Consider the following 27,987-nt stretch of genomic DNA (forward strand, 5'->3'; position numbering starts at 1 on the left):
CGGAAGTTGTAGTTCACCCGCGCAGGGAGGCTGCGCGCCGCGCGGGGCACGCCGGGAGCTGTAGTCCAGCGGCGCCGCAGTGTCTTCTGGGAATTGTAGTTCGGCGGGGCTCCCGTGGCCGGGCCGCCCTCCCGCCGCTACCGAGCCTTCTCCGGGAGCCCCCCCGCCGTCAGCCCGGCCAGCGGGGTGGGGGGGTACAGGAAAGCGCGGAGCGGGCATTGGGAGCGGCAGGCGGTGGAGCGCGGCCGGCGGAGCCCTGGCCCACACTGAGGCAAAGCGGCGGCGGAGCCTCGGCCGCGGCGGGACGGCCCCGCTGCCCGGTCAGCACCGCCGGGCTGCGGCGGGCTCCGGCGCGGGGCCTCGGAAAATATTTTTTAACAATTCTAATAAAAAATATATATTTAAAAAGGGGGAACGAAGGGCCGCGCAGCGCCCCGCTGCAGCGCAGCGGCACGGCGGGTCGTCGCTCCCTCTCCGCGCTGCGCGGAGCGGCTGGGCCGGGGGCGGCGGGGCCCGGCAGCACCGGCAGCCGCGACAGCTCCGCGCCGCCGCCGCCAATCGGCACCGCCGGCCCCGCCCTCCGCCCGCCGCCAGTGGCCAGCGCCGCCGCCACTCAGGGCCCCGGCGGCGGCGGCGGCGGGGATGCCGATGCCGGCGGGCGCGGAGCCGCCGCGGCGCGGAGCCGCCGCCCGGCCCGGGCACGGCGGGGCAGGCGCGGGCGGGGCGGGGGCACGCAGCCCTCGGGCCCCGCAGCGGCCGCCCGGGCGCCGCCCGCCGCCGCCGCCGCCGCGGCCGTAGGCACCGCCGCCTCCCGGGGGCACGGCGCACCGGTATGAAGCGGTGCCGGTCGGACGAGCTGCGGCAGCCCGAGGAGGACCCCGGCGCCGCGGGGGAGCCGCCCGGCCCCGCCGCCATGGAGGCCAAGCCCGGGGAGGCGGCGGCGGCGGCCCCCCCCGAGGCGGGCGCTGTCCCCCCCGCCGCGCACCAAGCCCCCCGACCTGAAGGTGAGCCGTGGTGGCATCGGCCGGTGGGTACCGGTGAGGTGACAGCGGGGCGAGCATCCCGGTGGGATCACCGGAGGGGTGAGGACCCCGAGGTTCACCAGTGGGGTTAGCAACCGGGCACGCACCCTACGGCATTCCCGTGGGGTTCCTGGTGGTGGTGAGTGCCCGGTGGGGTCACCGGTGGGATGTACGCTTTGGTGGGGCACCACCGTCCCCACAGCCTGGTCCCTGCTCAGCTACAGGTGTGACCTTGGGGGATGTGGGATGGCCCTGGGTGGGGATGCTCTTGGGATGTGGATGCTTCTGCAATGGGGATGGTCCAGGAATGAGGATGCTCCTGGGATGGGGATGCTCCTGCAGTGGGAATGGTCCCAGGATGAGGATGTTGCTGGGATGGGGATGCTCTTGGGATGAAGAGGTCCCAGGTTGGGATGCTCCCAGGGATTGGGGATACTGCTGCACTGGGGATGCTCCCAATGGTGGGGATGCCCCTGGGGGTGTGAGTGCCCCCGCAGTGGGACACCTCCCAGTGCAATAGCACGCGTGGGGCTGGGCACCACAGAGGCTGCGGCCACCAAAAGCAGCGATAATCATAGGGTGGTGGTGGGAGACATGAGAAGGACCCTGGCGACACCCCCAGCCCTTGCCAAGGGGGCTGTGGGCACGAGGGTGGCACCCCAGGGCAGGCCTGGAGCGGGCTGCTGTCCCCTGAGCAGGCTTTTTGGGAGTAACAGGGCTGTCCCCCTGCAGAGGGGCTGAGCAGACCCTGGGAAATAACGGCCAGAGTCACCCCGGCGCTGAGCGTGGGGAGATGCTCGGGGACCGCCAGCGCTGCTGGGATTAGTGCTGCGGCAGCCGGGAAGTGACGGTGTATAAATGGCCCCGAGGCTGCTCCTCCTGTGCCTTCGGGCTGTGTCCGGTTAATGAGGAAAACAAGTTACGCGGCGCTGCAGCGCTGCGGGAGGGAAGGGAGCTGGTCCCCCGTGGCAGGGCACGGGCAGGGATGCAGGCAGGCAGGACTGGGTGGAATTGGGCAGAAATTTCTTGTGGGTTTGGAAGCGGAGCAGCTCTGACCCCCAGCTGTGCAACAGGGTCCCACTGGCGTGGGTGCGATGGGTCTTTATGTCACGGAGGTGAATTCCCTGCAGAGCTTGCGCTGCGGTGGTACAGAGGTTTCAAAAAGATTGGTACAAAAGTGGAAAATGTCCTTGGTCACCTGGGGCAGCCTGGCATCCAGGAGGAGACCCTTGTTGTGGAGCACCCCAGCCTGCCGCTTGGCCTAGAAGGTCTTACCAGCACGGTCAAGGTCACACGGGAGCTGGGAAGCAGAGCCAGGACTGCCAGGCTGCTGCCGTGCTTGCATGCATCCCTTCCAGAAGGGCAGCCAGGAAATAAACCCCCCCGTTCCTGCAGGAGAGCTCGGCTGCTTTAAGGACAAGAAGCCCCGTGGCTGCAGGATGCTGCTTGCTGTGACATGCGATGCCTTTTCCTTGATGTCCAAGCAGCAGCTCCTGCTCCTGAGGCCGTTTTGGCTTTGCTGATGTGATGTACAGCTGCTGCTGCTGCCCTAAAAACAGCTGGAGGGGAGACCCCCATGCGAGAGGAGGGCACATCCACGGGGATACAGTGCTCAGGGCCACGCAAGGCTTGGTGGGGTGGGACAACCTTACCTGGAGGAGGTTCTGCTTGGCATGGTCCAAGGTAGTGCTTCTCATCTGCATCATCCCTCAGCCTCTCCCCATCCCAGCCAGGGCCCTCTTCACCTGCACAGGGAGTCAGAAGGCGGTGGGAGCATGGGGCAGAAGGAGCCACGGCTTACGATGGGGATGGCCAAGCCTTCCGTGGTCAGCACGTCCCGCTCTGAGCTGGAGCTCAGCCTAGTCTGCAGCCCGGTCCAGCTCACAGCAACAGCAGTGGCCAAATGCCCATTGATTTTATTGATGCAAGTATGATACCTAAATGCAGGTTTGCTTCACGATGCTCACCTTTAACGCATTTATAGCCCAGCAATTAATTGCTTACATGGAATGATTCCTCAAACTTACTCTGCCAGGCAGAGCACATGAAAAATTGTGCCTCGGTGCTGCCCACAGCTTCCGCAGCAGAGCTGGGCGCTCTGCCTGGCCCTGCCACAGACACCACCGATGCAGCTGCTTCGCCTCCTGTTGCTACAATTAGTGGCATCGTTAATATAATCTTATTTTTTTCCTGCCCCCAACCCCCTCTGGAGCCACACTGCATTCGCCGCGGTGGGCTGGGTTCAAACAAACTGGTCCTTGGCCCCTTTGCTGTCCCCAGGCTGGCATGGTGCCACACACCGAGACCTCCAGCTTCATCTCCCTGCAAACACTGAGCAAGCATCAGATGTAAACTTTTGTTTGCTGCCAGCCAAAGATGGATTTGAGCTGGCAACCTGGAAACAACAGAATGCCTGGTGTCGTCTCCATCCTCTAACCCCAGCAGATCTGCAGCAGCTCTCCCTTCCCCAGCCCGACTCCAGCTCTTTTGCCGAGAGCTCCATTAGGGGAAAAGGAAAAAAAAAAACCAAAGTTCTGGCAAGGAGCAAAGCAGATGCATGACACATAGTTCTGCTCAAAAATACGTTGGGTGGCAGGGATTTCTGCACTCCGCAGCAGAGTGACTGGATCCATACAAAACACTGCAGAAAGAGACATCCAGCCTCTCGTGGCTGCTGGGGTGTCCGGGGTGTCCCACCACCAAGGGATTCACTGCTTGGTCCCACTCCCACATTCCCTGAGCATCTCTGAGCCGAGTGTTTTCCCTGGGTCTCTCTTTTCCCAAACAGGCTGATCTGGCCAAGGGCTGAAAGTTGACGCCTGGCATCATTTCCGTCTCCAGTTTCACAGTCTTGGTCTTCATTTCTCCCGCTTTTCCCTCTGAACCCAAAAGCCAAATCAGGAGTCCAGAGGCACTGGCCTAAGCCCTTCCGTCTTCCTAGATTCAAACCCCACATCCATGGACAAAAAGCTTCCCTGGGGCTTCCTGGAGCTGGGGAGCCTCTTCTGGGGAGGAGGGTGATGAAGGACGAGGGGAGGCCCCACCATTCAATCCCCAGGAGAGGTCTTGCCCAGAGCAGTGGGCTTGGGACAGCAGTGGCTGGAGGGAACGGCGTGAAGCATTAACATCCCATTTCCTCATAGCAGGCCAAACCCACTCAGCTAGTTTATTTTTTTTGAAGGTCCCTCGCTATGAGGGGATGGGTCTGGGAGTGGAGACCTCCTGATGTGGTTCAGAGGGCCCCCCCAGCAGTGCCCGTGCAGGCTGCTCGCTGCAGGGAGGATGTGGAGGACAACTCCTCCCTGGAAAGGTCACCATCCCCTATTCTAAACCCTCAGGTACATTTATATTTAATCCCTCGCACGAACAATTTTCCAGGCATATTTTGGTCTTGAAAGGACACCGCCAAGGTGAGCTGGCTCCCCTGCGGTTAGTGGGATGGAGCTGTTGTCAAGCAGCTCAAGCAGGAGCAGTGCGGTCCCTGGAGCGGCCGCATCCATCATCTCCCCGGGGCATTGCTCATCAAAAGGTCTTGGGCTGCTGGCAGGGACCCTGGCAGAGCTGCACACTGGGACCCCGCAGCCCCCCAGGGAGAGAAGAGCATCCTCCTGGGTGGGATGCAGCCAGGACAGCGTGTTTCCCTGGGGTTTGTGCCAGGCGCGGTGGAGGGGTGAGACCTGAGGCTGGGACATGCTGTCCCCCGAGCTGCACCGCACATCCCAACAGACACATGTTGGTGTGGGCTGCTTGGCTAAGGTCAAGCACTCTGTGCCCAGCTACTTATGGTGCCAGCCCCCCCCGGTCTGACACCCCCCCAGGGTCCACATCCTTCTTTCCCACCAAATTTCAGCACTCAGCATCCCCACAGTCAATTCAAGAGACGCAGAGGTGACAGCCATGGGAGAAGCAGTCGTGAGCTGTCACCGGCTGTGTTATCCCCCCGGGAGCACATCTGGCTCCTCTCGGCACCAGCAGCAGAGATCTCACCCTGCAAATGCCACCCAAGGTCAGGAGCTCCCGGGGGTCCACAGCTCACCCAGCTGGGCAGTGGGTGCCAGCCCCGTGGATGTTATTCTGGAGAGTGTTTAAGCTGCTGCGTTTCACTATAGCGTTTTGGTAGTGCATTAAACATCATGAGTAATGTTTGTCACATGTTTGTTCTCTCATCCTGTCCCCGGGAGGAGAAGCATGTGTGGGGGAGTGCTTTATTTTCCATTTTAGAACATCTATACGTTTTCCTTGCTGGTTGTGGCAGCGGGAGGAGAGGCAGAAGGGGGGCTCAGGATGTTGGTGGAAGATGGGGCTGCGAGGGGCAGCTGGGCTGGCTGCCACCCCGCGGGGACAGCTCTGCCCCCGGCCCCCAGCCTGGCTGCTGGCAGTGGGGGGCTGGGTGCTGGTAGGACCCCCTTGCTGGGGACCCGGAGGAGGATCAGCTGGAGAAAGCAACAGGAGGAGTAGAGACCCCCTGGGGGGTGAGCAGGATGTCCAGGGGTCCTGTTTGGGGTCCTGTTCACGGGGCTGTGAGCTGCTCGGTGCTGTGGCCTCTCCCTGTCTGTGCCCACGGGGGGAGACGGTTCCCCTGCCTAAAATATGGAGTGCTGTGGGGTGGGATGGGATGGGACAGGATGGGATGGAATGGGAGGGATGGAACAGGACAGAATAGGGTGGCCTGGGACAGAGTGGAATAGGATGGGGTGGGACAGGATAGAATAGGATCTGATGGGACAAGGTGGAATAGAATGGGATGGGACAGGATAGAATAGGACGGGATGGAGTGGGATAGTCTTCCACTGTGCCTGTGCAGTTCCTCCAAAGGGCTGCAGAGTCTTGGCTGAAGCCTCTGGGCGGGCCAGGGATATAAATAATTAACAATAATAATAACAATTGAGCAGGATTTCGCAGCGTGTGGCTGTGCTATAAGGTCACGGCAACAAGATCCCCTCCTTGTGTGTCTGAAAGCTGAGTAAGAGGTTTGGATGTCGGGGCAGAGCTGGGAAACCATTTAGGGTGAAACTGGGAGGTTTGGGGCTGCGTGGCCAGTTGGCAGTGGCAGGAGCACCGACCCTGGAGAGCCCAGCACAGCCCGAGTGGGAGGCAGGGATGCGCATCCCTGCCACAGCGGGCAAGGGCAGCACCTGGCTCTCCCATGGGAAGTTGCCAAAGAGCAGCGTCCCAGACAAAACAGTCATCCAAGTCACTGTTTTCCTGCAAAATATGTTGGTTTGAGTTCAACTGTTTTTTTTTTCCAGCTCTGGGCCAGACATGGCTTGTCCTCACAGTATCCCTACAGGGCTGGCACTCGGCTCTCGGTGCAGGCAGGGCAGTGGGATGGGTGCAAGGAGGGGGGGTTGTGCAGCCCCCTCCTGGCTTCTCACGGTTTAGGGACTATTTTCCATCAGTGGATAAAGACAGAAGAGGCAGAGGGTCTGACCGTGGTCAGCCCAGAGCTGTGCTCAGCCGAACTGTGCCGTGGGCTTGACCCCGCCGCAGCCAAGAACTGATCCACGACGGGACGTGAAGCAGGAGCTGCTCCTTTGAATTCCATGGAAACAAGTCCCCGTCTCAGAGCAAGACCCTGGCTGCACTAATGTAGAAGACAAGAGAAATAAGGATATTTCTGCAGTAATCTTCGTGGTTTACAGCTGTCCACACTGAGAAATTAACCTCCGTATCCATTGCATCAGTTATTAAGCAACGACTGCTCCAAAATAGCCCGTGCAGACGCTCTGTACTGAGCCACGAGTCATTTTGTGCCAGAAAAATGCCTCTGCTTTGAAAGTGCAGTAATATCCCGGAGTAATGTAAGAAAACAGAGGTTTTACATCAACAAATTCCCTGTAAGAACCGCTGCAGAATGGCTTGTTCGTGGTGCCCACACCCAGCAGCTCTCGAATGGAGACAAGCCGTCGTTCCAGTGGGGTTCAAGCCTGGAACAGCAAAGCTGGGATTCCTATTTTTGCTTCCCTCCCCCTTTTTCCCATGCAGATCTCTTACCATCCCGCCAGGAGCTCTACCTGCAGAGCCCATGAAAGGTTCTTTCAGGAAAATTTGGAAAAGGCATGAGGAGCATTTCTTTTAAAGGTGAATTTCTATTAGATCAAGAACCCCCTAAGGGCATCTGGCTTCCACGTCCACGCTGGTCCTGGGAAAATGTCCTCTCCTTTACTGCCAGCTTCACTTTTATTTTGTTTTCATAACCCTCAGGGGAGGGAGTTAGTCATTTCTTTTCACTTGGACTTTTTAAAGGGCTAACTGTGCATCCGAGGGTATGCCATACCCTTGATGGTAGAAATCTGTGGGTTTATAGTTATTACCTATCTAATGCTGTCTCTGTTTCCATAGAGACTCTATAAATAGAATAAAATTTAAATCACTATTTCCTGAAGTAGCAATTCGGCACTGTAGATTTATTATATATTTCCTAGGAAAAACCAAAAGGATAGAAATTTTCATTATGAATAGATAACAGAAGGATTAAGGGGTTTGCCTGTAGTGTTTAGTGACACAGGATCTACTTGCTGATTCCTTGTCAATATTACAGGTGTGATGAGAATTGGGCCCTTATGGATTTGGACCTTGTGGTTTCAATGTCTGGGATTTTTAGGAGATGAAGTCCTTTCTGTATGGCCGTGAAATCATCCACAGTCTGCAGCTCCTGGAGGTTGTGTCTCCGACATCACTGCCTTTCTAAAGGCCGGGGCTTTTGCCAAGTGTCGCTGGGGCTATAAGTAGCTCCCAGTGCTGTGCCCGCTTCACGCTGGTTTTCAAGCATGAGTAATTGGTAGCGCCACAGTTATGGGAACCAGCATCCCTGGGGAGAGTCCTGGCCGCAGTAAATCCATGGTGAAATGTCCCTGAACATCAGCAGGGTCAGGACTGGCATCCACAGAGGTAGGATGCTCAGCTTAACTCCAGAATCCAGGCAGAGAGCAACAGGGCAGACTTGTGCCTTGTGATCTACTGCGTTCCTGGTACCTGAGGTCACCTGCTTTGGGAGGTGAGAGGAGCTTTTGATAACCTGAGCTCCTTTACTTGCTGCCTGGGAGCTGCAATCGACCAGGGGTCTGGGATCCGGGATCTGCTAAGCCCTTTGCAGATGCTGGAAGCTGCTGCTCATGCTGCTGCCCCCCAGTTGACCACACACAGGGGATTGCAGAGGGCACCCAGCCAAAATCTCCCATGGATGCAAATCTGGGTGTTCCAGTGACTGCAGGGAAACCACGCTGGGCTGACCCAGCTGTAATCAAGAGCATGATCTGTTCCACCATCCATATTGCATGACTTGGCCGCGGCTGCATCTAGCATCCACCCCGATTCCCAAGAGTCATCACAAGAAAAGCCGTGTGCTCTGTGGGAACGTGAGTCTCAGCCCCCTGGGAGAGGAAGACCCTGGGGTGCCTGGGGGAGCGGCATGCCCCCATCTCCTGCTGGGAACCAGTTGCTGCCCAGCAGGGACTGGATTTGGTGGCACTGGGCCATGAGCTGCGGTTTGACCCCCATAAGCAAGGCCAGCCTGGTTCATGCTGCGCTCAGGGGCCATGGAAACTGCCCCAGGGAAAAGCCCTCCTGTTTCAGGGAGCAGGTGGCTCCTGGCAGCGCGTCGGTGGCCAAGGCTCCAAGGCTGGGAGGAACCCTGGCTTTTCCAGCTGGGAAAAAGGCTGCTCCGTCCCCGCTGCCCTCAGGGTCGGGGTCTCTGCACAGCACGTAGCGTTGGCTGCAGCAGGCACCCCCCTCCCTCCGTCGCTCTCAAGAGTCTTTCTGCCCCTCTTGCTCCTTTTAGGGGTAACCAGTGCTCACTGGAGACCTCTCTCCGGCGTGGGGAATGCTGTTGGAGTTGCACATCTGACCCATCCCAAGCCACTGTGCTCAGCCCTGGGTGCCATCAAATGGACACTAATGTTTAATATTTTTCCACGTTTATAAAATGAAGTGCGGGCAGCAGGGCTTGCTCCCTTTCTCAGATCACTTTGGGCTGGGGTGGGGTCCCCAGAGCCCTCCAGAAGCATTTTGAGCCCTGGAGCTTTGTGTTTTGGTTCAGTGCTAGCATGGGCACCAGCCACCAGAGCCATATGTGCCAAAGTGGGGTGATGCCGTCCCTTCCTGACAGTAAGAGGGGCTGTTTTCTCTCCTCTCCTGCAGAAAATCCAGCAGCTGTCCGAAGGGTCCATGTTTGGCCATGGCCTGAAGCACCTTTTCCACAGCCGCCGGCGGTCGCGAGAGCGGGAGCACCAGAATTCCCAGGACTCGCTGCCGCCGCACTACGGCACGTCCGACCACGACTCCCCCGATGAGAAGGAGCGGTCCCCGGAGATGCACCGCGTCTCCTACGCCATGTCCCTGCACGACCTCCCGGCGCGTCCCACCGCCTTCAACCGGGTGCTGCAGCAGATCCGCTCTCGCCCCTCCATCAAGCGCGGCACCAGCCTGCACAGTGGCAGCCGGCGAGCCAAGAGCGGCTCGCTGGAGCCCCAAAAAGGCAGCCCCCACCTCATCCGCAAGGCCCCCCAGGACAGCAGCCTCACCGCCATCCTGCATCAGCACCAGGGTCGCCCCAGGTCTTCCTCCACCACCGACACCGCCATCCTCCTGGCCGAGAGCGGGGCTGTCTACCTGCTCACCGAGGACACCGAGTGCCTGGCTGATAAGGTAGGGCTGTGCCGTGGGGACGTGGCTGGGCGGCTGGGGGGCACGAGCACACGCTGGGGAGCAGGGGCAGGACTGGGTGCTGAGCACCCCAAAATGCTGTTGGAAGGAGACTGTCCCTGGGGGCAGTGCTGGTGGCACTGGGTGTGCAGGACGATGGATGGCAGCCCCTGCCCAGCAGTGAGTTGGGTCTGGATGATGGAGTTGATGCTTTTCTCGCAGGGAAGTGAAGGCAGGGATGTATCCCGGTCTGATTCCCAGAGTGGGATTTGAGGGAGAGAGAAAAGGACCTGGCAGGAGTTCCGTGCCAGTGGGATGGCACCCCCGGTGTGGGGTCAGAGATGATCCCGGGCATCCCAGCACTGGGTGCCTACAAAGGTTCCTCCAGGCGGCTGCAGATGGGTTCCGTCCAAAGTGATTTTTAAACTGCTCTGTGCAGAGCTAATAGAGAGGATGGTATTTCCATCTAGCGTTTAGCCTCGTTAATTATGAAACAGCTGAGATTAGCGCGGCGGCATGGCATGCTGAGGACAAGGTACAGGCGGCGAGAGGTGCTCCAGGTGCCAGTGGGATTCTACGTGTCAGCTTCTCTCCTTGGCCTTTGGAGCTCGGGGGGTGTCACGCTCTAAACCCACTCTCTGCAGCCCTGAGGGCTGGAAGCATCCTCTCTTGTTTTTTTGTTGTTTTTTTGGTTTGGGTTTTTTTTTTACTTTACCTGAAAATACCAGCAGTGAAGTGGAAAAGCTGTAGGGCTTGGGGTGGGGAGATGGCCAGGCGGGCTGCAGCACTCTTGAGTGGTTTTTGCAGGAAGGGCTGTGTGACAGGGTGGCAGTGGCTGGCCACAGCTGCAGGCTGGGATAGCAGCAGGGGTGTTTGGTCCTTGTGCCGCCCACCAGCAGTGGGACCCAGCGGGGACAGGGGCTGGGGACGATGCTTCCCACGCACCCCCTACCCCCAGCCGCTCCTCTCTCCTCGGTGCTGAGTCTCCGAGAGGGAAATCTGACCTGGAGACTTCTGTTGCCCTCTGAGCTAATGGAAAAAGGATCAACCAGATACTTTTTCTTTCTCTTTTCGCCTGGCATTTCCAGCGCCGAGCTGCAGCTGACTCTCACAGCTTGCAGCGGTTGCCAGCACTGCTCCCTGCCACAGCCATGCGGGGACAGGGCCACTGCCGGGACGCGGGAATCGGGTCCCAGAGGATAAACACGTCATTGTATCAACAGCTTTGCAAGAATCGGCTGCCCATGTCCTCCTCTCCCCCCTTTAGTGTGTGCAAATCTGGGCACCCCGACCCTTCCCAGGGCACTCATGACCTTCCCCATGCCAGCACACCGCACCAAGCACCCGAGCAAGGCCAGGAGCCATTCATGTTGTTTGAGCATCTGCAGCCAAAATTTCTTCCATCTGGCCCGTGGCATTGGTCTTGCAAGGAGCCCGGTCCCGCTGAGCCCTCTGGGGTTAAGGCCAAAACCTCGAGCCAAAGTGGTTCTCACCGGGACAGAAGCACCCGGAGGGAGACGAGAGCTGAGTGGGTCCATGTTTGCTCACGGAGCAGCACGAAGAGCGCAGAAAGGGGATGAATAATTAACTGCATATGACACAAAGAGTAATAAGAAGAGAGGCGATACTGGGGCCTTTGTGAGGCAGTGGAAAAATAACCTATTTAGAGAAACAAGAGCTATGTGATATTGTCATGCCGTATTATTTTTCCGTAGCCCTCAGGAAACCCAGCCTTCTGCCTGCGGCAAACCAGCTCCTTTTCCTCAGGGGTGGCTGGTGCTGCCGTGCCCTGGGCTCCAGCACACCCAGCACAGCTCCACCAGACCCCAGCAAGCGGGTTTGCATGGGGGCTTTGGGCCAGCAATCACTTCGCGTCACCTCTGCCTTGTCCTGCGAGGGCCAGACGCCTCCTCCCCGTTTCACCCTCAGTTTGGAAGCCGCTGCCCCAGGGCTGCACAGGACTCCTGTGAAAGACCAATTTTTCCCCCAGAAATTTCATGCTGGATTTTCCATCCATTGCATAAGGGCCTGAGCGCACGCTGGATTAAACCCTCATGGGATCGCTCAGCCTCAGCAAGTGCTTTTTGAACAGCTATTGATTTTATTTTTCCTTTTTTTCTAATTAATTAGGTTCCTGCAGTTTTCCCTTCCCTACTTCACTTGCATCGGTTCCTTGCTCTGTGGTCCCTGCCAGTGCTGGACCACCCTGCGCCCCGCTGGAGCCAGGCACACACGGTTCCTCCCCCCTGCACCCCCTAAGTCACCCCAGGGGGTGGCTGCTGGGGTGCTGTGGCAGTTGGGGAGCACATGGTTCTGGCTGGGGCTCCTGGTGTAAGCCCAGAGGTGCCTCGCACCCCCTGTGCTGCCTGCACCTGCCCTGTGCCCCTGTCGTGGGGAGCATCTCCAAGCGGTAACCCCCAGCTGAGACCCGGGGGGGGGAGGGGACAAGCAAAGGGCTGTCACCTGTGCCACACGCTGGGGACAAGGCTTGGCTTTGTAGGGCGATGCCCACCTGGAGCACATGCGTTCGTGGCTGTCCCCCCCGCCATGCCCTGCTCACCTTGTCCGTGCACATCGCTCCCGATGAGGGTGGGATGACTCGGACCCCCCGTGCCTCCCGCTGGCAACTGCACGAAGCCTGGGACCAGGGTTTTGTGTGTTCTCTGCTCCAAGAACCGCAGCCGGTGGGTGCCGTGGGGACACGTGCTCTCTGGTTTGCGGTAACATGGATCTCTGCTCGCGGGTGAGCTGGGGAAGCCGCTTCCCCGGGGCTGTGGGTACCAACAGCCGGGAGCATCCCTGGATTTCAAGCAGCCGCTGACCTGTGCGTCCCATCACGTGTGGCTCCTTTGCTCAGCTAAAGCGAGGTGGCACCTTTGGGGCGTACGTTGGTGTTGGTGTGTCCGAGGGAGCACGTGGCCAGCGTTGGTGTTTCACGCGGGGACATGCCAGCTTGCAGACGCGGTGGCACGTATGACGACGGTGGTGGCAGCGGGCGCCGTTGGGGCAGGGGGAGGCTGCAGGCCAGGACCGCGCGTGGCGATGGGAGCGATGGGAGCTTGCTGGGGAGCTTTCTCCTTATCTCCCTAATCCCCTCCTGGTGACCCGCCAGCACCTCGTGGGAGAGGCGGGCCGATGGGCATTACTGACTGCGACGGCCACCGCGGCCCCGGCGCTGGCAGCAGCAGCTGTGGGGTCTCCCCACAAACCCCCGTCCCCCGTGGCAGTGGGGTCAGCCAAGCACCGGTGCTGGCGGGACAAAGCATCCCGGGGGGACCCTCGTCCCTGTCCCCACCGGGGCGGCCGGAGCTGGACCGCGGCGGCCGCGGGGTTTTGTGCCTGGTGCTACCGGGGAGCTGCACGGATGCCTGCGGGGACTGCGGTATGGTCCACGTCCAGGTGAGACCCCCGCGGGTTGCACCGGGGCTTCGGGGTCCCTCCGTACCCCCGCACCGAGCAGCGGCGGGGGCGGGGGGGAGCCCGCGGCCGCTAGAGGGCAGCGTTACCGCACGCCGTGCCCGGGCCGCCCCTGCGCGCCCCCGCCGGCTTCTCCCCCGCGTCCCCGAGGGAACCGCTCACTAGTGTCACGAGTGCGCCGTGCTCAGCCCCGGCGGCCGGGACCCGCAGCATCCCCGCGGGGTGCGGGGGGCCGGAGCCTGGCCGCGCTCCCTGCCCGTCTGCCCTCCGTGTCCCTGGGCGAGTGACAGCACCAGCTGCCGCTGCTGCCCGTGACCCCCTGCCCCTCCTGCAGCCGCCTTGGCCCCCCGGCGCAGATTCTTCTCCCGTGAGACACAGGCAAGGAAAGGGGGGAGAGCAGGGGGGCTTCATGCCGCGGCTCAGCTTTGGGCTTGCGGGCCAGGCTGGCGCTGGGCGGCTGCGAGCCACGTTTACTTACAGGCTGGTAGCCCGAGCGTGCCGTTCTCCTGCTCCCATCTCCCCCCTCCTGCTTGCTTGCTGTGGGGGGGTGGTCTGCAGTGCCCTGGGGCTCTGACTTGCAGGGGGGACCTGCCCTTACAGCCCCATCCCTGCCATCCTGCTGCCTCAAGGGCACCAGCCCTCCCAGCACAGGGCAGGATTCATCCCGCTAAATTTAGCTGCCCACTGGGTCAGTGGCTATATCAGGGCGAGACGGATTAGTCGGCAGGGAGAAACCCGCCGTTTCTTAGCATCCACCCCAGGGGTGGCTTGTGGCCCACGGGCACGGAAGGGTTGGGTGAGCGGTGGCCAGGAGGCTGCGGGACAGCTCAGCCCTTGCCCCAGCAGCTTGGAGCCGTCAGGCAAAGTTCATCTCCCCTGCCAGGCATCTGCTGCCTGGCTGCCATGTGTCCAGCCCAGCCTCTGGCTCCCTCCGGCCCCACCGGCATCTGACGCCTTCGGTTTCAGGGCGGGACGTGGACCTCCTACGGCTCCAGTTACCCAGAACTGGTCTCAGTTGACAACTGGGACAGGGACAGGGACGGGCACTCTGCGCAACCCAGCCATGAGCTCCCGGGGTCAGCGTGGCCCGTCGGGGTGCTGAGCAGCCCCAGCCCGTCTCCAGCTCAGAGGGGAGATGCCCCGGGGCCGGGGGCTTGCCAGTAAGAAGCCGGGTTTGCTCCACGGCACTTGAGTATCCTTTCTCCCTGCGGCGGGTGAGGACGTGGTGGTGGCAAGGGCGGTCAGCCGGGTGCACTGGGGTGGCTTGGACGGTGGGATGCTGCTGATGCTTTGCTGCCCCTAAACCCTGCTTTTAACAGGAGTTTTTTTGCTGGGGCCAGTGATCCTAAAATCAGAAGCCTGAGGCTGAGCTCCTGAGCAGGCAGCCTGCTTTCTGGAGGTGCTGAGCACCTACGTGTCCCTGAGGAGCTGGCACAAGCTCAGAGGACACGGGACTTTGGAGTCTCACTGCTTTTGCTTGCTGCCCCCACATCTAACCCAGCCAGGGGTTCTCCCTCAGTCCTTGCCTCAGTTTCCCCAGCTGGGGACCAGAGCCAACACTTCTATGCATTTAGTGAAGTCCCTTGCATCTCTGCAGGAGGATTTGCTGACGGAGGCAAAGCACATCCTCCCCTCCTACACCAGAACTCCGGGTGAGTTCGGGTGTTAAAATCTCAGAGGAAGGAGCTAAAATAGGCCAGTGGTGACTGCAAAAGTGAATAGAGGAAACGGTGGTGGAAAGCTGCCCTCCATGCAGCCCCACGGCCAGGCATCCCCTCGGCACCTGGGCAGGGTCCCCAGGGGGTGAGCCAGGAGCACCAGGGTGCAGAGACCCTCCAAGGGCCAAGGTTTTGGGGGGGGATTGCTGACCTCGGCTGCAGGCTGAGCCCCTGCTGGGCATGGTGACACTGGAGGCGTGTGTCTGTGAGTGAAGCGTGGTGGTGGGAACGCGTTCCCTCACTCCCATTGGGATGGTGCTTTGAGGAGCACTTTGGGAAAAGCAGATAATAGCTATGAAGACAAAGATACCCAAGATTGCTGCTTAATTAATTCAGGAGAAGAAGAATATCAGACTTTTGTACTGATTCACCCCCTAGCAAAAGACATCGTGTTCCTCAGCCTTCGTTGACATATGGCTGTTGTTCCCAGCCCACCAGCAGCTCCCGCTCCCCAACAGGCACGCTGCCTTGCCGCCTGCCCCCAGGGGGTTTGGGATGTGCAGGGTGGCTGCCCAGGGCGGACAGGGCAGGGTTGGAAGAGCAAGGGTTCACATCCACGCTGCAATCTCTCCTGCCCATCCCCTGCCCCCGCGGGCAGGTGGCTGGGTTGTAGCTGAGAGCAGGATTTGGCTCCTGAGTCAGGATGAGCAAAGCGGGGTCCTGCCTTGTGACTCCTCGCCTCGCTGCGGCTCTGCCTCTCCCTGCCTCTCCCTGCCTTCCCCCTCAAACCCTTCACGCAAAAGCTGCCAAAAATCCCCCCCAGCTGCACAAGCAGCCTGTCAGAGGTGTCAGAACCCAGCGGCAGCGTGGGCTAGGGGTCCTGGTGGTGGCTGTAATGCTGTGTCACCCAGCAAGCCAAAGAGCAGCACCATTGCTGGAGCTCGCGGGGTTATTCCCTCCAGCAAACAACAACAGTGGGAATTTTTCCAAAGATTCTCCAAGCATAGGCAGGGCCCTGAACAGCTTCACCCATGGGGGGCGGTCATTGAATCATCCCTGCAGATGTGTCCCTCCCGGTGACCTGCAAGCCCAGGGCACAAGAGACAGTCCCCAGCCCGGAGATGTGGTGTTGACTTAGGAGATGCTGAGATCCACGTGCTGTGGAGGGGTGCAGAGCCACAGGGACTCCCCACGCCCAGGGCAGGCAGCAAGGTCGGATCCCGGGATCTGTGCTTCCACACAGGGCTCGTCACAGGAGCACAGCCCCTGCCTGCTGCCACCGAGAGCCCCATGGGATGGTGGCACCAGCCCAGCTCAGACCGGGGACCGGGGAACCGCAGCGGCTCGCTTGTTTGTCCTCTGCACGGTTCGGAAGGCAGGCCGGCCAGGCAGCGCTTGGCGGTGCTGTTTGTTCTCCCAGCACAGTTGGAGGAGCAGGACCGGCCCCTGTGGCACCCAGCCTGTTCCCGCTCCCCCAGGCTCCCTCCCGGCTCGCCAGCCTGTGCTGCTTGTTCTTGGCTGCCTCAGAGCCTCGTCGTGCCTCCTCTGCACATGCACGTCGAACGATCCTCTGCCCCTCCGACTCCTTAACCGCAGCCATGACAGAGGGAGAGGATCCGGCCGCCTCGCGGAGCACCAGCCAGGCTCTTGGCAGGAGTGACCAGGGCATCCTCATGCCGGAACCGCATCCTCCCGAATCCTGTCCTGGGAAAAGGATATTGCTCTTAAATTCTCTGCTGGGTGTCTTTGTAAGTACCCCCCCCCCTCTGCTCTCCTTCCTGCTGCTAGGCACCGGCAAGGCAAGGACGCGGGGTGCCCAGGAATAAGGGGTGAGAAGCAGGGTGGTCCCTGCAGCTGGAGCTCAGGCTGCCGCCGGGCTCTGCGCCGGGAAGCCACTTGCTTTGGGAACCAAATGCACTCAGGAATGTGAGGCTAAGGAGCGCTGGACTTTACAGATCTGCACCTCTATCAGCATGCTGCCTTCCAATAATCCGTATGCAGCTTTCCCAGCCTGGCTGAGGACAGGCTGGTGCAGCTCAGCCCGTCTTCCTCCGTTTTTTTAATGCCTGCTCCTCTACGCTAAGCCCAGCCCCGGCTGCGGGCCACGCTGGCCAGCAAAGGCAGAGCTCAGGTCCCAAATTTGCTGGGTGTTTGTGTTGCATTGCTAAGTGACCTGTCTCTTGGTTGAGATGCTCAGATCGGGACTTTGTAGGAGCTCAGGGCCAGATTCTGCACCATTCAGCACCGGCACACGCCAAACGTGCTGTGATTTGGTGGCCATCCAGGGATTTTGTTTGTACGGGAGCTGGGGTTTATTTATTTTTAAATTTGCCTTTTACAGGCAGGCCTGAAAAACATAGCTGCCACATTCTAAGCAGTGGACTAAATCGAAAGCAGAGCTGGTGCTAAGGATGAAGGGGAGTCCACTGCCAACCTCGCGGGTAATTTCCTTGCAAAACCCCCATGTTTCCCGTGCCAGTGGGGTTTTTGCATTGTGTGGAAGGGAAGCTGTGCCCTCGGGAGGGGAGATGCTCCACCACTGCTCCACCTCGCTTTGCTGGGGCATTAATAGGCAATGTTCTTGCTTCTGCAATTATTTGCTAACTCTAACCTTCCCCTTGTGCCGGGGAGCTGAGAACAGGTGGTTTCCTATAAATCAAGCTGCCTGAGGTCCTCAATAAATAAAAAAAAAAATGCCATCCAGGTCTCGTTGCAGCAGGCTGCCGCAAAGGCTTATCCTGAGCATCCTGGCGTTTATCAAAGTCCTCGCTTCTTCGGCCTCCTCTGGGGAAATCCAGGCTCCTCCATCCTTCCTTGAGGCCAGGGACAGCCTGGCAGGTCAGGCAGGGTTTGCGGGGGGGCTGTGAGCTGGCAGGAGGTGTGGGGGCTCCGGGGAGGGATTGCAGTTAACGGTGGGCTGGGTGGACCGAGTCGCAGCATGGAAGCGGGGCTGTGCCTGCAGTGCTGGTGGGGCAGATGGGCCTGGGGGCCGGCCACAGCGCGTTAAATGTGGGAAATGGAAAGCAGAGCTCGCAGCAGGGAGGGTGTTTTCCAGAGTGTCTTGTGCAGCTGGGGATTTTGCCTGCCCTGCTGAGACAGCAGAAAAGCGATGGGAAGTGACCTCTGGCTCCTGTGCTAAAATGAGAAGTGATGCCATGAGAGATGTTAAACCAAAGCTCAGCGTCACTCGGTAATCTGCCCCGTGTCATGCCCGGAGGCATTCACAGCCCAGGGTTCGGCCAGGCTGCAAAATCCACCCTTGCTGGGGCAGCTCAGTGCGACCGGAGGGATGGACGAGGGCCAATGCCTGCCCACAGGAGACACGCTACCCACGCTGGCAAGGAGCCACGGGTGCTGCCAGCACCAGTCCCCATGGGCAGCATCGTGGCGCTGCCCGCAGGGTCTGGCTGCACCCCACATCTCTGGAGCATTGATGCAGCACCGGGACGAAGCTCAGCTCCTTCCTCACCCTTCCCCAGTGCAGCTGAGCACCGTATGGTAGGCACAGATAGTTTCTGTTCCTGGTGGGTTTAACTTAGCGGGGAATTTGCTCTTTGTGCCTTTCGGTACGGATAGTACCACCACCTGCTGCCAGTGCCTGCAAACAGCGGGTGAGCGTGCAGGGAAGGGGCTCAGCGCTGGCTTGCACAAAGATTGCTCCCCCAAACTTGCAGCCAGATGGAGAGGGGAGGCTTTTGCCTATGAGATCCTGTCCGCCTGAAAGGACAGACCAAGAAACAGAGGGGCTGCCAGCAGCTCTGTGTGTAGAAGCAACACGCCTAGGGGTTACATGGCCTGCAGGGATGCTCAGCTCAGCGCAGGGCTGTGCCATCCCCAGGCTGGGGTGCAGGGACCAGCCGGGTCCCTCCAGCGCTGCTTCCCCGCTGCAGGGCCAGCAGTCCAGACTGGTTTTGGAAGACAGCCCTGGTGAGCTGTGCTGCTGGGTGGTTGATTCAGCCCATCCCTTGGTCCCAAGCACCATCTCATATAAACTCCTGCCAGGCACGGCGGCACGGCTGGGGATGCCCGGGGCAGGGTGCTGGGCCCGGTGCCGGTGCCACAGCGGCAGGAATTGGGCTGGAAGAGGTCAAGGATTTTGGTTATTGGCGTTGAACTGGGCTTTAGCAGCTTCACACCTTGGGTCTGTCCGTGGCAGACTTCTCCAGCTCTGCCTCTTCCCTGCTCCTGGCACCCACTGGTGCACGGAGAGCTGCTGGCATGGCCTGATGCCAGTCCGGGAGGGTCTGGCAGTGCTGGGCTAAAGGCTGGGGGGGATCCAAGGAAATGCCTTCCCGGCTGGGAGCAGCCTAGGCGGAGGCTGCTGCTTCTGCGCCTGTTTCCTGCTGCCACACTGCCCAGCTTATCTGCAGCCGTGCGCGTCCTGGCAGCCCGGCAGCGCCAGCAGCCCCTGCCCCAGACCTGCCGGAGCTGGTGTCTCCTGGAAGGGAGGTGTTCCCACAGGGAAGCTTTGCCGAGCTGTAAGGGTGGTGGTGTCTGTGCCGAGGTTCACGGGAGCTCACGTTTGCAAGATATGGAGGGACCCAGACTTGGGGATGGTGCTTCTGTGGAGCCGTCTAACCAAAACTTGCAAATCCATCCATGCCAGGTCAGGCTGACGGCTGTGCTGCCCACCACAGCTGCTAATTCCTGGCAAGGCCAGCTCCAACGCCGGCGGTGCTGGGGGTGCAGCGTCGCTCAGAAGTGCAGCATTGCACCCAGAGCCTCTCCGGTGGTGCGGCATCAGGCTGCCAGGGCACAGGTGGACACGGGGACAGCCCGAGAGACGATGGGAAGCGGGAGGCTGAGCAGCGCTCGGCTTGTCTCAGCTGTGGGAGTAGCACGGTCTTCCCCATTAAACATGCATCTAGGTCACGATCGGCTCATCGGTCCGGCCTGTACAATTCAATGTGTGGCTGAAAATACTTCCTAAGCTGTTGTTGTGTTGTTGCTTTTTTTTTTTTTTTTTTTTTTTGTGAGAAATAACTAAAGCAGAGAGCTGCAAGTGAACCTTTCTCATTTAGCCCTTTGTCTGCGGCTGCACAAATGCTCCGATCTGCAGCCACAGTTGGTTTGAGGTTTCAAAAAGCCCCAGCATCAGGAGGGCATGTTGAGGGCTTTGGTCTGGCACAGCGTAAGGCTGTGGGCTGGAATGCTGCTTCCCTCAGTCGCTCTTACCCAGGGCTGACCCGCAGCGCTGGCCACACCGACCCTGCTCTGTGCAAGCCCACGGGTTTGGGCTCAGGTAAACACACAAGCTCCGGGTCTCCTTTCTCACCCAGGATTTTTGCTGCGGCTCCTCACCAGCTCCACCGGCCCCAGCATAAATGCAGCACCTGGGGGGTGGCTCCGCATTGCCACTGGCTTCTGCAGAACCAGAGCCTGCTGTCGCCCCGCTTGCTTTTCCGATATCCCATTTAATATCATTTTAATTGCATGTGAAATCTCAAGCACTTCTATCTGGTCAGTCAGCTGGATGTGTTTTCTGTGCATTGCATGTTCTCCCGTGGCACAATCGGGTCGGTGCAACCTTCCCCATCGCTCTCCGTGGCGTGAGCTGGCTGGGTCCAGGTCCATCCCAGTGCACGGCGTGGGCCAAGACACCACCTAGTCCTGGCACAAGCGGCTGGTTCCCCGCTTTTAGCTCCGTCAGGCTGCCCAGCTCCTTGCTTGTCGACTGTTTTCCCTGTGCATTGGTCCCACCCGGGGTTTTGCTTTATGCCTGCCCTCCCCCTGCCTCTCCCAGGCTTTATGTCCTGGTATGTGACACAGCAGATGACAACAGCCCGTCCCGACCCCCTGCGTCAGGGCACAGGCAGCGTATGGGGCTGGAGGCGTGTGAATATCCCGCCACGGGGACGAGGGGGGTTTGGCATTACAGCCCTGAAAGCTCCAGTCGCTGAAAGCTGTAAACAGCCTCAGCAGATTTCCTGAGTCGGCAATCCCGCTGCAGCCATCGGCTCCATCCCTGCACCTTCGGGAAGCGCCCGGGGATGGGGGGCCAGCCCTGACGGGGGGCTGCGGAAGGGCTCTCCTCCTGCCTCCCTCCCCACTGCCCCCCGAGACCTCGCTGCCATCAGCTGCTGCTTCCCCCGTGCCAGCACCTGCCATGGCAGCCAGCGCTGCCCATGCATTGCTGCCAGGCTCCGGGACGCTGCAGGGATGCGGCCAAGCAGCCCACGCTGACTAGCCCTGGGGGACCCGAGCCTTGCCCGCCATGGAGGTAGGTCCCGACACTCGTTGGGGTCAGTATAGGACTGCGGGGAGGATGGCGATGGGCAGAGAGACCCGTAGGGGCTTTCGGTTCCTCTGTTTCTGGCGCTCGGTGAATGAAACCCACCAGCACAATCGGTGCTGGCACAGTAAAGACGGGGTGGGAAGCTCCGCTGCGAGATGAAACCTTTAACATGCCTCGCTCCATTATGTAAGAAAAATTATTCTTAGGCTGGTAAATCAGCGGCGGCAGCTGCTGCCGGCCCGTTGTGTCCATCCAGGGACGGTGCGGGAGCGGGCAGGGAGGGGGACACGGGGTGCCTGCTTCAGTCGCGGCTGCAGGCTCAGGAGGAGGGTGGGAAGTGTGAGTCAGGGCTCCCGATTCTATTTTCAACGCCTGGGGTGGGTAACGCGGTTTGGTGGGAATAGCAGCTCCGCTCGGGGAGGCACGGGGCTGTGAACGCACGTGGGGATGGGGACGGGACTGGGGACACCCAGAGTGTCCCCGGTGATGCTGGGCAAATTGGCAGCACCAGTGCACAGGATGGATGCTGTCCCGAACTACGCTGATAAAGTGCTCTAAGGAAGAGGGGCCATGGAAGTACCTGTATTTTGTGACTGCCCCCAAATCAACCTCCCCATGCCCACCGCCCACCTGCATTTCTCTGCCGGCCGTGGCCTCTCCCTCGCGGCTTTCCACAGCCACCAAGGGCCTGGGGCACGGTGACACCCGTGCTGCAGAGCTGCTGGATCAGTGCAGCAGCTCCTGGGGTCTGCCCTGCACCCCAGCACCCCTCGACGGCTCGGTGGTACTTATTTTTCCCATGCTTGAGGGTGCACGTGGTCCTTCCCGCAGCCGTTTCATCCCCATGTTGCATTTCAGCTGGGAACCACGATCACACTTCGTAGTGAAAGTCTTCGCTCGGGGTGGATGCAGCCGGAGCCGCGGTGTTAGCTCATCCCCTGCGCTTCCCAGTAGGCTATAGGGGATGGAAAACAGAATAGTTCAGGGCGTGAGTAAGTGTCTTGAGAGTTTTGTTCTGAACTTTGCAATAATTTTGCAATTTTGTAAGAATGGGTTTAAATCCCTTCCAGTCCTGGGTGTGCCAGGAGACCCAGAGCCCCGGGCTGGGGACGTGGCCACAAGCGAGCTGCTGTGCCCTGTGCTCCTCACCTGCCACCTGGGCTTTCTTCCATCAAACCTGCAGCAGCAAATAAACCAGCATTGCATAATTGTGCCCAGCCATGGCCCTCTAAGTACTGTTTGCTCAGCTTATTAGCTTGAAGCTTTTGCACATCTCAGCTCTCTTGGGTTGAATTCTGTTGATAAGAATAATTTTTCTTCCTGCGTCCTGCATTCCTCCCGCATCCCACATCAGCCTCTACTCTCCTCTCCGAGCCCGCCTGGAAAACAAGCACTGGAAAACAACACTTTCATTTCCATGTGCGTACCAGAAGGTTTTCTGCATGTAGGGAAAGTGTGGCTTTTGCTAATCCCCCTGTTAAATCCACTGCACAGTCATTTAGGCTTGCTGGGATTTAGCAGGCAGTGTCTTTTAATACTGCAGAGATCAGAATTGTCTTTTTTTTTTTTTTTTTTTGGTGGTTGTTTTCAAAGCAATAACCTGATGTGACTTTCCTGCGTCTGAGAGAGAGCAGAGCTTTTGGTGGGGCTCGGGGAAAGGATTTCACCCCAGCCACGTCAGCACAGATGGGCAGCATCGGATCCGTGTCGTCCACCACCCATCCTGCCCTCCCTTCCCGCCGCGCTCCCAAACACACTCCCACGAATAAATCCGAAAGATTGGCTTTGCAGGGGCAAAGGCTTGGGTGGTTCCCAAACCTTTCCCTCTTTGGAAATAAAGTTTGAGCAACTTCTCCCCTTCACTGCCCCAGCTGGGGTTTCCCGATTTGGCATCTCCAGGGCTGCCTTTTCCTTTGCCACAGCTGGTTTGTCCCTTACTGCGCAGAGAATTGCACATCTGGGCAAAAAGTCTGTTTCCTGCTGCTTCTAATTTCTGCCCCTCGATAAGAAACCGGAGCAAAAGCCTTTGTGGGGCAGCTGAAGGGCCCAGCCCAGCTGAGCAACTAAAAATAGCCTGGCAGCGGGGTCTGAAAACTCTGCAGGTTTGTTGGGCATATATTTTTAAAAAAAAAATGTGCTGCTCCAGCCAGACTGAAGCCAGCTCCCAGCTCTGCCCTGCATCCACCTGCAGGCTGGGGGCTGCTGGGTTCTCCCCTTTCCTCTCATCCTCCAGCCCTGTATTACAAAGGAGAAGAAAAGCCTTGGGGAGGGGACTGGGGGATGCTCCCACCAAGCCTGTGGTTGTCTGCTTCTGCCTCCCAAGAGGCTGAGACCCCCAGACCAACACCCCCAGGCTCCCAGCAGGACAGCAGAGCTGGGGAAGGAGGAGATGCCAGTGAATAGCAGGAGGGCAGCGTTTGCCCCTGCTTTCCCGAGCCCCATGTGGGACCTGCTGCAGACGGGAGTGTTTATGAGCAGCATCTTGAGAACATTCCTCCCTCCCGCGCAAGGCATTTCCTGGTGATAACACACTCCTAAGTAATGATCTCGCAGCATTATCCCTATTAAAGGGTCATTCGGGGAAAGTGTGATGGAAATTAGAAATTATTCAGGTCTGCCAACAGTATTTAACTTTCAAGCAGCTCTTAATTAGAAGCCAGGAGCCATTTATACAACCACTGAGATTTGCATAAGAATCCGCATATAAAACCCAGCAACTGGAAAGATTTTAGTGATTATTTTTTTTTTTTCCCCAAGTGGCAAAGCAGCATGCCCGGGTTGGAGAGCACAAGGCAGGACCCTGGGTTGCAGTCCAGGCTCTGCCGGTGGTTTTAAGTGTGGCCTCAGGCAAGTCATTCCCTCTCCCAAAGCTCCAATTTTCCCACCTGTAAAACGGCAAGCAGCATGTGTCCGAACTTTCTAGGTGGCAGCTTGTGTTTGCGAGAGGAGGCTGGCATTGCCAGGTGGGAAACTTGGAAAAGGAAGCAAAGGAGCCGCTGCTCCTGCAGCCTGCTGCTCTCGAGGGACCGGTACCCACAAACTGGGGTTGTGGCAGAGCTTCTCTTCAGCTGAAAAACTCCTGTGTGCATCTAGGCTAAAAGCCAAAGTCTGAAAACAAGACTAAAATACCTCCGGGTTGCTCAATCCCTGCTCTCACTGCTGGTTTGGTGGAACATTTGATGATGGGTTCCAGTTTTAGCTTCTCATTCCTTTTTCCCCGGCTGGCACTGGGTGTCCGGCAGCCCAGAAACGCGGGTGCCTGTGCACAGGGCGAGGGCAGAAAGTCCGAGGCAAACTCCCAGCGGTGGATGCTCCTTGCTGAAAGCCCCTGGCCAAAGCCAGACCCCAGACCCTCATTCTTTTGTTGCTGCACCCTCTAACTGGTTTACTCCTGGGATGCCAGCAGTAGTGGTATGGCTGGGAAATGCTTAACCAGCTGGAGAAAAAAACATCTTGCTGTTGCTCTGGTTAACTATTCTGCTGCCCAGCTCTTGGCTCCCTCTGCCTCCTCTGCCCCCAGCCCCATTCCCCTCCCACCCCTCCCTGGGGGCTGCCTGGTTGTCAGCTCCCTCCATTGAGCATCGCCCTCCTCTCTCTTTGCTTGCAGCTGGACAAGGGGGACGTGACCGCGCTCGGTCTGCCCTCCACCGCCGGGCACGGCGATGCTGACGGCACCGTCTGCCTGGATGTCCCCGATGGCACCCCCGACCCTCACAGAACGAAAGCCGCCATCGAGCACCTGCACCAAAAGATCCTCAAGATCACTGAGCAGATCAAGATCGAGCAGGAAGCTCGGGATGACAACGTGGCCGAGTACCTGAAGCTGGCCAACAACGCGGACAAGCAGCAAGCCTCCCGCATCAAGCAGGTTTTTGAGAAGAAGAACCAGAAGTCGGCGCAGACCATCGCGCAGCTGCACAAGAAGCTGGAGCACTACCACAAGAAGCTGAAGGAGATCGAGCAGAACGGCCCTTCCCGGCAGCCCAAGGATGTCTTCCGGGACATGCACCAGGGTCTCAAGGATGTGGGTGCCAACGTTCGCTCCAGCATCAGCGGCTTTGGGGGCGGCGTGGTGGAGGGTGTCAAGGGAGGGCTCTCGGGGCTGTCCCAGGCCACCCACACTGCTGTGGTCTCCAAGCCCCGGGAGTTTGCCAGCCTCATCCGGAACAAGTTTGGCAGCGCAGACAACATCGCCCACCTGAAGGACACATTGGACGACGGGCACCCGGAGGAGGCTTCCCGGGCTCTCAGCGGCAGTGCCACCCTGGTCTCCAGCCCTAAGTATGGCAGCGATGACGAGTGCTCCAGTGCCACCTCCGGCTCGGCTGGTGGCAGCAACTCAGGGGCAGGACCCGGCGGCTTGGGGAGCCCCAAGTCCAACACGCTGGACAGCCACCACAATAACTTCGACACCATCCTGGAGGAGCTCCGGGAGATCAAAGACAGCCAGTCGCACCTGGAGGACTCCATGGAGGACCTCAAGGCCCAGCTGCAGCGGGATTACACCTACATGACACAGTGCCTGCAAGAAGAGCGGTACAGGTAGGGACGGGCGGGTGCCAGGGCAGCAGCACGTGTCGCCCAGGGTGGCTCTTTGGGGACCACAAGGCCACCATCCTGGGCTTGTCTGGCTAAGCCCTGCATGCCAGGGGCACGGGGAGCTGCAGTCCCCACTGCCAGACCCACCGGCAGCATCACTCCTGTGGAGGATCCCGCAGTGCTTTCCCTTCGGCCGCTATACCCAGCTACAGCCTGGAGCAGGGTGGGTCGGAGGGGCTGGGCAGGTTGCCCTAGTGTCAGGGGAAGGAGGGCAGGGGTTTCTGTGGGGAGACCTGCCCACCCCAGCCCCTCCACCCCCCATGCGCAGGTACGAGCGCCTGGAGGAGCAGCTGAACGATCTCACCGAGCTGCACCAGAACGAAATGACCAACCTGAAGCAGGAGCTGGCCAGCATGGAGGAGAAGGTGGCCTACCAGTCCTACGAGAGGGCACGGGACATCCAGGTAGGGGTGTGTGAGGGTTCAGCCCCCCACTGCACCCTCCATCCGCAGGGCAGGGAGGTTCTCTGGGCTGGGAAAGAGGGTGGGCAAAGGGGGATCCCTTTTTCCAGCACCTCCGAGATGAGATCCTCACTGTGATGCTGTCACAGCAAGAAGCAGGTAACTCAGCCATGTCCCCAAAATCCCTGTCTGTGCCCCAGCGAGTCCCCACTATGCCAAAGCCCCCGGGTGCTCAAGGCAGGGCAAGTCTCCAGGTGGATGGCTGCAGTGCTGGGCTATTACAAGCCACATCTGGGCCAGCACATAGTCCCCAGTGTCCCGGTTCGGGTCATCTCCCCTGCTGCAGTGGGTCCTCCCGGCACCAAGACCTCCCCGGCACAGGCAGTGCAGGACGGGCACACGTGGCACATGGCGTGGGCCAAGGGTTTGCAGAGGGAAGCTGCTTTCCAGCTGGGGTGGCCACTGTGTCACAAGGTTGTACACCCATTGGAGCTGTGCAAGCAGAACTTCTCAGCAGCCAGGTATCCGAGCACGGGGCGAGGACTGAAATCCTCCACGGGGCATCCACGGAGCCGCTGGCTTGCCCTGACGTTGTGTCCCTTGCAGGAGGCCGTGGAGTCCTGCCTGACGCGGGTGACCAAGCTGGAGCTGCAGCAGCAGCAGCAGCAGGTGGTGCAGCTGGAAGGGGTGGAGAACGCCAACGCCCGGGCGCTGCTGGGCAAGTTCATCAACGTCATCCTTGCCCTGATGGCCGTGCTGCTCGTCTTCGTCTCCACCATTGCCAACTTCATCACCCCGCTCATGAAGACCCGCATGCGCATCCTCAGCACCGCCTTGCTCGTCCTCTTCCTTTTCTTCCTCTGGAAGCACTGGGACTCCATCAGCTACTTTCTGGAGCATGTTCTGCTCTCCAGCTGATCCGCAGCCTGGCCGCTGTGCAGCCCCGGGGGCTTTCCATTTCTTGCACAGGAGAGGAAGGGGGGGACGGTGGTCCAAAGCCTTCAGGTTGTTTCTTCACACGCTTGGTTCAGTCTCTTTCCTGGCCCTCCATCCTTGCTGCAGCCAGCAGCGACTGCTCGGAGCACAGCGTGTTGGAGCCGGGATCCGTCGGTCCTTTGGGGTGTCTGGGGAGGGCAGGATGGGGAACGAGGAGTTTTGGAAGAAACTGGTTATTTATGGAGTGCTGGGTTTTTCTAGGGTTTTTGGGGTTGTTTTTTAAATGTCGTTCTGTTTTGAAAGTCTGTGGGAAGGAGGTCTTCTGCAGAGGTCTTCTGTTGATGGGAAGGATTGGACCAAACCCGGCTCCGGGAGAACTTTCCGCAGAGAGAGGAGAGGCGATAGTTGGGGCCGGGTTTTCCCTTTCATCCTTGATGACGAAGATGGCAAAAAGCTGAGTCCTGGGATAGAGCGAAAGCAAAGCATGTGGTGAAGGAAAACACGGGTCCAAGGCAAACGCAGCAGGACGTGCACATCCCACCAGCCTCTCCCAGCCCCACCACAGCCCAGCCAGGACAGAGCGGTGCTGTGACATTGTCCCTGTGTCCCCACGGGGGCCTGGGCAGACACGGGGGAACCTGATGCTGGAGACAGCACCAGCACAAGCGAGATCCCCTCTGCTGGTTTCATTTATTTATTTTCCCCCTCCTTTGGCTTTAGTTGATCTGATCTCTTCAGGGACACCTGGACTTTCCAGCATCACGCCTCTGAGTTTTACAGCCTCTGCACTGTGTCGTGTGTGTGTGCGTGTGCGTGTGTGCGCGTGCGGTTTTTAATTTAATTCAAGACTCTGTTTCCATTTGTGAATCAAAGCTGGTAGAGTGGGGGGAGGCGAGCAGCTGCCTTCCCAGCCTCCCTGGCCCTACACAAGAGCACAGCATGCTGTCTCGGATGTTTCTTAAATTATTTCATACATATATATTTATGTAATATATCTATACACACACACATATATATAAATATATATATATATAAAACTATATGCATAGTCAGATCCTCCTCTGGTGCCACTCCAC

At 59.2% G+C, this 27,987-nt stretch overlaps 1 protein-coding gene across 7 annotated transcripts; it reads left to right on the forward strand.

Annotated features, from left to right (window-relative positions):
- The first annotated feature begins 876 nt into the window (after window positions 1–876).
- TMCC2 (transmembrane and coiled-coil domain family 2) lies at window positions 877–27,946 on the forward strand. 7 transcript variants are annotated; one of them, XM_055728214.1, is made up of 5 exons: window positions 877–1,004; window positions 9,162–9,668; window positions 24,583–25,517; window positions 25,843–25,978; window positions 26,582–27,946. In XM_055728214.1, exons 2-5 carry the CDS (start codon window positions 9,189–9,191, stop codon window positions 26,891–26,893), a joined length of 1,863 nt encoding a protein of 620 aa, XP_055584189.1. In that variant the 5' UTR covers window positions 877–1,004; window positions 9,162–9,188; the 3' UTR covers window positions 26,894–27,946. The 7 variants fall into 7 exon arrangements, with proteins under 7 accessions (XP_055584189.1, XP_055584192.1, XP_055584193.1 ...); XM_055728218.1 differs by lacking the exons at window positions 877–1,004; window positions 9,162–9,668 and adding exons at window positions 14,114–14,274; window positions 16,346–16,488; XM_055728219.1 differs by lacking the exons at window positions 877–1,004; window positions 9,162–9,668 and adding exons at window positions 16,120–16,488; window positions 17,082–17,181.
- The last annotated feature ends 41 nt before the right edge of the window (window positions 27,947–27,987 follow it).

This window comes from Falco cherrug, chromosome 16 (assembly GCF_023634085.1).
Source record: "Falco cherrug isolate bFalChe1 chromosome 16, bFalChe1.pri, whole genome shotgun sequence".
Taxonomy (NCBI): Eukaryota; Metazoa; Chordata; class Aves; order Falconiformes; family Falconidae; genus Falco; species Falco cherrug.

Coding starts and splice junctions, on each gene's coding strand:
- TMCC2 (XM_055728214.1), top strand. CDS start 9,189: ATGTTTGGCCATGGCCTGAAGCACCTTTTCCACAGCCGCCGGCGGTCG. Junction 9,669..24,582: donor CCGAGTGCCTGGCTGATAAG/GTAGGGCTGTGC, acceptor CTTTGCTTGCAG/CTGGACAAGGGGGACGTGAC. Junction 25,518..25,842: donor CTGCAAGAAGAGCGGTACAG/GTAGGGACGGGC, acceptor CCCCATGCGCAG/GTACGAGCGCCTGGAGGAGC.